This window comes from Sitodiplosis mosellana, unplaced genomic scaffold (assembly GCF_009176505.1).
Source record: "Sitodiplosis mosellana isolate CC-2019 unplaced genomic scaffold, AAFC_SMos_1.0 Smas_scaffold_1, whole genome shotgun sequence".
NCBI lineage: Eukaryota > Metazoa > Arthropoda > Insecta > Diptera > Cecidomyiidae > Sitodiplosis > Sitodiplosis mosellana.
Window position 1 is genome coordinate 20,271,523 of NW_022595244.1, and position 9,389 is coordinate 20,280,911.

At 37.5% G+C, this 9,389-nt stretch overlaps 1 protein-coding gene and 1 long non-coding RNA gene across 7 annotated transcripts in view; one reads left to right on the forward strand and one right to left on the reverse strand.

The window, feature by feature from the left end:
* LOC129579072 (uncharacterized) overlaps positions 1-9,389 on the forward strand; it is a 93,721-nt gene that overhangs the window by 35,143 nt on the left and 49,189 nt on the right. The window lies entirely within an intron of this gene.
* Positions 88-8,227, reverse strand: LOC129578926 (zinc finger FYVE domain-containing protein 1-like). Of its 5 annotated transcripts, none has more exons than XM_055468260.1 (10): positions 6,551-8,227; positions 6,049-6,239; positions 4,413-5,244; positions 4,129-4,340; positions 3,820-4,050; positions 3,547-3,710; positions 1,657-1,855; positions 1,387-1,579; positions 1,109-1,264; positions 88-1,038 (listed from the first exon to the last, which is right to left on the reverse strand). In XM_055468260.1, exons 2-10 carry the CDS (start codon positions 6,136-6,138, stop codon positions 698-700), a joined length of 2,418 nt encoding a protein of 805 aa, XP_055324235.1. In that variant the 5' UTR covers positions 6,139-6,239; positions 6,551-8,227; the 3' UTR covers positions 88-697. The 5 variants fall into 5 exon arrangements, with proteins under 5 accessions (XP_055324235.1, XP_055324244.1, XP_055324224.1 ...); XM_055468269.1 differs by having other exon boundaries at positions 1,109-1,228; positions 6,551-8,225; XM_055468249.1 differs by having other exon boundaries at positions 8,083-8,223.

A 9,389-nucleotide genomic window follows, 5' to 3' on the forward strand; every position in this document is an offset into this window, starting at 1 on the left:
ACATTGGTTCACATTGACACTTAATTTCAAATATTTTGTATCCCTCGCATGAGAAAAAAGAAAATACTCAAGCAAACAAATGGAAAATGCGTGTAATAATTGTTTTTTTTTTATTGAATTTAGTTGAAATTTATATCGGTTACAATGGATTATGCCAAAGAAGAAAACCATAAATTACATTATTTTAAATCGAAATCGTTCCAATTGCAAATTATGTCTAGACCAAAACGAAATGACACGTTGCATCTGAATTTGCATCCAAAAGACAGAGGTTCCCTCTGTTGATTCCCTTTACGCCTATTTAACAATCTGTCTGAAGCCAATTGAAGGCCAATAACAATATCACAACATTCATTAGTTGAGCTCCAATCTCAACCAATCCCTTCATTCTATTTGCATTACGTCTGCTCGTTAAAATACCAAAATATTGTATAAAAAATATTGTTTTAAAAAAAAATGACAAGCTGTAAAACACACTAGATTCACTCCGTTATGCATATTTATATAAACTAGATTATTTGCGAGCGATTGCATCACAAATAATATGCTAACGAAATATCAATCGGTTGTTGCAAAATAATTTGATACATTCCCTATCGTGCCATGGGGCTATTCTTAATCTGTATACACGAATCACTTGATTATACCATCGGTTTTTATGTGGGTGGGTGAATCGGATCAGAACGTTGGCATGCGTTTATGATATTGGAGATTTCTTGTTGCAGGTGTCGCACACGCGAACATCTGTGACCCATCCACGTTCTGGGACGGGCATTCGATTTTGCGAACAAAAATCACACACAGCTTGACCACACGATCTACAATGGTGTCTTCGACGATCGCAAAGGTTCGATGATGATCCAAGCATTTCATTGGAATCAACTAATTCCGGTTGTGCAGAGTTTGAGGCTTGCTTTCGGGCAAACGATGTAAGCTCTTCAGCGGTTCCAAATGGCTTTGTACAAACGCAACAAAAGTTGGCTTCACGATCGTGATCTGGAACCCAGTACGATGGCCGAGCAGAATCCTTTATCAAATCTGTAAAAGCAAACAATTCGATTCGATCAAATTTAAAACATTGAAGCCCAAGTTCGAGTCATGACATTACCTTTTGGATATTCAAGCACCGATGCAACCGACGTCAGTGTATTGTAGACAACCTCACCATATTTACGAACACGAATATCCTGATCATCAGTCATGGCATTAACCCCATGATTATAAGCTCCTGCAGGTGAATTTATTACAGTTGTTTGAGTAACATCTTTTTAATGGTTGACATCACAATTGGATAAATGGATGGATAATGGTTTCGGAACAAAAATGATAATAAATATCGATCAATTGAAGTCAAACCTAACGTCAAAAAAATGGCATTATGCTTACCAGGCCGTGCATCACGTTTTTTCGATAAAATGTCTTTACACGAATTGCATACGCGAACGGGAGAGGTCCAACCGCGTGCCGGTACAGGAATCTGGTTCATTGAGCATGGATTACAGAAACCTTCACCACAGGCTCGACAGTGATGTTTGTGAAGACCCGTTTGGTCAAAGTTAATTTTACAGCCGTGACAATACTGTGATGGAAGAAAATGGTGGGTTAATTGTTATTGTTCTGTTGTAATGGGTGTTAGTATCGAGCTTGGTTACTCACAATAATTTCTGCATTCGGTTTCCAGTAGCTGGGAGCTGCCCAATCTGCGACCCAATCGGTAAGTGCTTTCGATGGTTGTGCACCAATATTGTAAACGGTTTCACTCAAATAGCTTACTCCATCGATGACCATTTGTGCTGAATGTGTCGGGCCATCACCAGTGAACTTTGTATCTTTCCATACGTGCACAATCTCACTACTGAATTTGGAACATAAAAACATAGAAGTAGTCAAATATTTTCAATTGGAATTTGGATTGATTCAATGAATTAAATTATTGGAGATCCAACAAAAGATATCACATCATAATTTTCAAACCAAAAAATATTTTATTCAATAAAAGAAAAAAAGAGATCCGTCTGCGAAAACATTATATGTTAAATATCATTATTATTATTTTAAAATTGCTTCGTATGACAAATAGTTATGCAGTTTTGATTTTTTTGCTTGAGCGTCGCGTTGGCTTTGATTCGACTACAAATTCATCGTTTTTTGTTCGGCGCTTCGATGCTGCGACCCTTGGCGTAGACTTTTTCGCTTTTGTTGCTTTTTTTGCGTTTTCAGCCTGACTGTCGATTTTGTTATTACCGCTAGAGCGGGTATCCAAGATGTCTGTCAGCACCACTTCAAATGCATAAGCCACAGGTACTTTATCCTTTTCGACATTCGGTGCTGCTTTCCGTTTCTTCTGCTGTGGCTTTTGTTTGATTGTCGGCAGAATGATTTCCTTTGTATGGATTTGTTCCAATTGCTCGTCGACCGTTAGATATCGTTCTGCCTTCGCCTTGATTTGCTTCGGACGACTTGGCAATAGAATTTTGGTGTTCGTTTCCCTATCGGCGCATTTGTTAAGCATTGTGTTCAGTAACAATGGGTGATTTTTCATTTTTGTAGCCACTTGTAGCAATGACTCGGTTCCCATTTGGTTCAAATGCAACGGCAAAAAGAAAAGTTTTTGTTTCATCGAAGGTGCATTGCTATTGACAACATTTTGATCGTTTTGGTCTGATTGCGAATCGTTCACCAAAGCAGAGTAATCCATGGTTTTGTCAACTTCCTTTAGATCCATTAAACCAAAGCTTTCATCCAAATTAGAGTACATTTGGGGCACATCTAGTGTTTTGAGTTCTTGATAGACAAAGCCATTGTCACAAATCACGTTGCTAGGGTCACCGATATCATTCAGCGTCGAATCGTCCAGAACATTCGGTGGAGCTTCCACAATGACATTTGCTTGATCGGGTAATTCATCCAAAAACGTAGTCCAATCGAAGTTCACATTTTGCTCAGCAACCATTCCCTCCTGTTGAATTGGATAGCTGTCAGCTTCATGATTCACTTGATTTGAATCGCTGTTAAACGGCACCAATTGACTTTTCGATAAATTTTCCAATGAAGTCACATCGATGGTCGACGTCGAATCGTTGCACAAATACTCGAAAAATGATGATGAACTCGTGCGACTATCATCATATGGTGCATCGGTTTCGAATAGTCCCACTGATTCAACCGGATTTGCTAATATGTCATCAATCACACAATTTTCGCCATCAGTAAAATCATGTTGAAAATCAAATTCAAAATTCAAACTGAAGTCGCTCAGCTGAAAGTTTTCCATTTCTTTTCGGTGTAAATTATCAAACGGATCGAATTAAAAATAAATATTTTCACGTTTACTCTCGTCGACTGTTCAATGGAAATTCAAAATATGACGTTTTAAACAACAAAACCGCACACTTTGATTGTGAACAAAAATACGCACTGTGTGTCATTCAATATGTTCACACCGTACCAACACACGCATGTTACTGCACGTCAAAGAGAGAACGTTTTGCTAACGGAACCGGTCGGTTTTGTATGTGATATCGTTTGTCGCCGTTTGACACTTACCGAACAGCGTTGTCTTCGGGATTCTTATTTCCGTACCAGTACTGTCGCGAGCGATATAGTTCACCACAATTTGGGCATTCAATCACCGAGCCGCTCCAAGCATACTTTGCCAATCCAAACCATGATGTATCGTTTGTTGTTTGTGTTGTTATTTTTACAATCGTCTGAAATGAGCGAGAGAAAAAGAAAAAAACATAACGACTTTCCAATATCTTGTCAATTTGAGCAGAGTAATGCAACAGTTTTCAGTGAGAGATAAATCGAACAAATTACCTGACGTCCGTTTAAATGGCAGTGTTTACATAAATACACATTATTTTCATACTGTTTTTGATATCGACAGCATTTTGAGTTCGAATGTGATCGGCCTTCAAGTACATGCCCCATTGACAATTCACAGCGTGCATCACATGATTCGCAATGTACGCCACACGTGAAATATTGCTCTGGGAATGGGTTGAATGATTTCTCCACAATTTTACCCGAAAATTTCAAATTTAAACCCTAAAATCGAAAAATTGAGTCGTGAATTTGAATAGATGCGATTACAAATAAATGAATCTGAATGAGATCGTTAATTACATCGATTGCTTTGAAAATGACGTCAGGCTGACGTGGCGATCGAACAGCTGTATTTTCTATCTCTAATTGAAGTGCATTTTTGATAGCACTATAATCAGTTGGCGGTTGCTGTGTTTGTATTCCAATATAACGCAACGATGAGAAAGCCTCTAAATCAATATTCATCTCGGCAAATCGTTCGCGTAAAATATCCTCAGGACTTTTGTCGACCGCTAGTAAAAGAAATTGAAAATATAAAATAATTGTGACGTAAAAATCAGTAAAATGAATGCAGTGAAACTCACTTGATTTGATCGTTTGTGTATTAAGAGTTTCATGGAAAACAAAAACAGCTGGCCCTAAACTGGTTGGTGGGCCGGGCAGGCCAAGCGATTGTAATGCACCGGAGAAATGCTTGTAAAACGCTTTCGAAGCAGTCCCGAGAAATGTGAACAAATCACGATGCAATCGCTCGGATCGTGTTCGATAAATTGCTATATCACTTATGGCCAATACTTTTAGAAGAAGACGCATTCGTTGGTCACCGTTTGTCGTTGCACCGAGTAAACCCTCTGTATCGAGACAGAGGATGCCAAGCGTGGGCTGGTATGCGGCCCAAACGCCCAACGTACATGATACTTGTGATGGTGATGTTCGGAAGATTTCTTCACCGTCGAAAAATATATGATTCATGGTGTGCGATTTCCCGTCACCCGTATTGCCAAATATTGAAACCACTTTCATCTTTGAGTCTAGCGTACATCCCAAACGTTTGGCAAATATCTCGGGCGTATTTACGCGCAATTCCTCACAACCGTCAAGTAACAAGAAACTCTTCTCGTAGTGAATGTTTATCGATTTTAGTTCATCCACAGTGTGTTGGAATTGATCCTTTTTTGCCAGAGGCGATAGCATTTTTCGCTCCGGTGATGTACCAATCAAATAGTCATCTTCGTTCGATGAGATTGAGGTAATTTTCATTTTTGTTGCCAAAAACCGTTCGCTCGTCTGATTTTTTATCGTAGCTGAATATTGTGCGCTGCTGTTGCTCGATGACCTGCCGTTGTGATGATGGTTCGGTACAAACATGTCATCTTCACAGTCCGAATTGGAGTTCAAAGCATCTTGTAAGTCAGCCTGCAAATATGAAAATACATAAGAGTAAAACCAGATTTCATTGGATTCTTCTATTTGACAAAGAAAAAAACTAGTATTTTCAAACGATGTTAAATTGATGTTAAGAGCAAAATCATTTTCCGACGCATGCAGCGAGTGCCAAAAGTCAATCGGAAAGTTGCATGTGGTACAGTAAAAGTAAAGATAAGCACGACACAAACCGCGATAACAAGACAAGAGAGAGGGGATTACTTCATTGTGAAACGAAAAATTGATAAACAATTCAATTTGTATTTCAGTCAAGTAGAAAATGTGGGCAAATATTCATTTCGACGGCTAAAATAGCGATAAGTCTATTGAGGTTGATCTGAAGCTAACGGCTCTGTGAGAAAACAGTAAACAGATTAAATGAATGCACATATTGGCCCTTTCGATGATGCGTATACAAATGAATGTGCTCCACTGTAGCTCTCAATCAGATAAGATGTGAACACTCCCCATTCTTCAACAAAACCGCGCTTATCTACACTCAAAACAGAATTTCACAAAAAACACTTGATTTGGTGGCAAAGTGATATGCATTTGCTCTAGCTCTTTCTGTGGGCAATCTGTCTTTTTTCGGTCATGTTTTATTTCTTTGATTCTGTCTTATAGAATGCATTATCTTTTAATGCATTATTATTGAAATTGAGACGCAGTAGTTTTCGGTGTATTTGTAGACAATCGATTTGGTTTCTCTTTAAGACAGCTCGGCATGACTTCGAAAAGTATCGCGATTAACGCAATGTGATAACTGATAAGTATTTAACTCAATTTAACTCTTACCGTTGATATGAGTGATGGTGTTTCGTCGATTGGTTCCATAATCGACGATGGGGGATTCGATTTGGAATTGAAGCTCGTGTCGTTAGTCATGATTCGGTCTTTTTCTATATTTTTTCTCTAGTCTTTTTCGAGATGGTATCCAAAATGATAATTTAATTTTATCCAATTGTTGTTCTGCAGGTCGCATCCACCTAATCCACGTCGAACGGTGTGAAAAAGAAAAAAAGAAAGAGAAAAGCACATATACGATTATAGAGCACCACACTGTACGTAAATTTGTTTGTATCTTGAATGCAAAACAAATCGTGTCGTTGACCATAAAGCCGTGAAGCAATAATAATATTGCGTCGCATGGCTGTTAGTCAGCCAGTTCAATTACTGATTTCTGATTTCAAACACTTTATTTCGCTCCAAAGTCTCATTTCAATTTATCAGAAGGAAAACAGATTCGTCAAACAAACAAATCGCTGAAATACAACGGCTTCAAAGGAACTTTACTTACACACACACACACACAAAATCTCCTACTGCAATCGCAATCGCGCCAGTTCAAATTACGTATTAAATTTGGCGTCGACTTTTTTTCGGTTCCCCAATTCAATGTGGCAAATGTACTATTATCATTGGTTATTCAATAACGTTGTAATAGGCGTCGTAATTTATTGGTCACTTTTCGCAAAGTGATACATTTGGTGTGTGCAGCATTGCATGCGGATTTTTCTTTTTCTTTTGATAACCAGCCTCGCAAAAATTCATTCGCCAAAATTGTCGAGCGTAATTGTGCCCGAGAGAGAGAGAGAGAGACACTCAAGAAAAATGTTCACAGTTAATAACAATACAACAAGCACACTTGGCTGCCATTGATATATTTCGATGGCTCCATAACCAGATCTTCCGACTATACACACTCAACGCAAATGCAGCGTAGTTTTTATCTCCCGATTCGAAAGACGAGAATAAAAAAAATAATAAAAAAACAAAAAAAACGACGGATTTAAGTGCTTGTTACGGAACCAGATGTGCTTCAATGTTTATATGTATGACATTGTACGAGGACCGCGTGTATTTGTGCATGCGAAAATGTTTCTGTCTCTGTCCAATACAGATAAGGTGAAACGGCAAGCGAAAAGTGTTTTGTTATGAAAATTATCTCACTCTTCTTGTCTAATTTTATTCAGAGTGTTGTTTCACGGTCGCGCTGCTCACACACACACATAAACAATATGCCACTCACAAAATATTACTGCGAACGAATAACAACTGTGATAGTCTTAGCTAATGAGAATAAAAACCACAGTCTTGAGTCATATTCAATCCATACACATATCAATATGATGTTTGTTTACGCAGACGACAATCACAAATGGAGACAACAACGAACGGACACACGGAACGAAAAAAAAATGTAGCAACAACAATCTCGTGAGCTAAACAAAGAAACAAGAGCAAGTGAGCAGCCTTTTAGTTTCATTGGTTCACTTGATTTGTGTGTGCGCTTGTTTGTTATTTACACGAGTGTTTTATTTTTTTCAATGTCTATAATTTATTTCTCTCATCCTTGTTTTGCGAGTGCAGTTGCTAGTCTACATATATAATATAAGTTCTTCCGTTTTTTCGTGTGTTCAATGTATCTGTCTGTATACACACAATACATAAAACACATCGACTGCCTTCGATTTGCTTCACGGATTGTGTTCGAGTCACGTTCACTTTTATGCCACTGTTTTTTTTGGTTTTACGCATCGAATGATTTTAATTTCCTATTTGGTGTTGTGTTTTTGTTTTAAATCGCTAAATAAATCCATATTCCACTACGGTTTAAAACACTCCCAATATCACACACCATGACACACACACACACACTTCTTAATGATTTTCTTTGTTTTTATGCCCAAAAATAGCTAAAACGCACTTCTATTGGGGGCCCAGTTGGACTTTTAATCGATTTCGAATCGAATTGCTAACAAAACAAACCACACAATTATGACCTACACATATGCATTTTTTTCACGTTTTTTATTTGAATAAATTTACAGAAATTTCACTCATTCCGAATCGATGAAAAACAAGATTGAATTGCTTTTGTCGTCGTACGTCTACAAATGTCTAATAAAATGACAGCATGCAGGTAAATTGGTCGATCGCAGCTGTGCCTTCGAACCCACCGACATTTATATACTGAAATACGACAAAAACATTGCATTGTATCATACGATAGCAGCTCCACGTGAAAACCATTCAACAGCTACAAACACATGAACACATATACGCTCGCTCTCTCTCTATCTCTCTCTCTCTCTCTCTCTCTCTCTATCTCTCTCTCTCTCTCTCTCTCTCTCTCTCTCTCTCTCTCTGTGCATGCATTGCGGTACTAAATTGACTGTTTAGCTTTTGATAAGAGTAAATGTAACAATGTTCCTTTTTTTCTCGAATGAACGCTTTTATTTGTTACTTTTAAAATATTTCAACCGATATAGAAGATTACCGCTTGCTACAACAAAGCATATTTAAATCAAAAACTTGATATTTAAATCGTGATTTTGTCAAACACACCTATGTTCCACATTTGATCTAGTACATCGATTCGAGTTCCTATATTGTCAACAGCAATGCTGATGTGTTTTATTTGTATAGCAAAAACGTAAACAGTTGCCTTATTCTTCTCTCGGTCTTCGGTCTAATAAGGTGTCACACAAGTCAGTCGGTGTAGCCGTAATTCCATCAAAGTTGGTTCTGGCCTTAAGTTCAAAAAATATCTTAGGTAATTCGTTCAATTTGTTAAGATAGCTCAATTTTCATAAAATCTCCTGGATAACTATTATAGAATAGAATTAAAAATGGTGAACATTGATTGAAATCAGTTCAGAATCACTGTTTACAGTTTGATTGACCAAAGTCAAAGTGCCACATAAGCGATATTCTGTACCTGATCATCAGAACTCATCAGAAGTGGAAAAGTGACTGCTTATTTTATTCATTCAATTAAACTTCCGATCAGAAATTTAACATATGAATGATAGATGACCATTATCAAGGAATAATTGGTGTTATTTTAGTGATCAACTAGTTTTCGAAAAGTCACCTGTTGCAATTACTATGACAACCACACATACTTGAATATTTGAGCCATAATCGACATTCTTTTCATTTTATATTGCCAACAAATATATTTTTCCTTATTTTTTTTCAGTTGCTTCCAAGAGTCATACAAAATGAGACAATTAAAAGGTGGAAAAACAAAAGAGTCGCGCAAAGAAAAGAATGAGCGGAAAGCTTTGAATCGTGAAATCAAAAGTCAATTCACAACAATCGTTTTGCCAACACTAGTTGCTATTGCACTC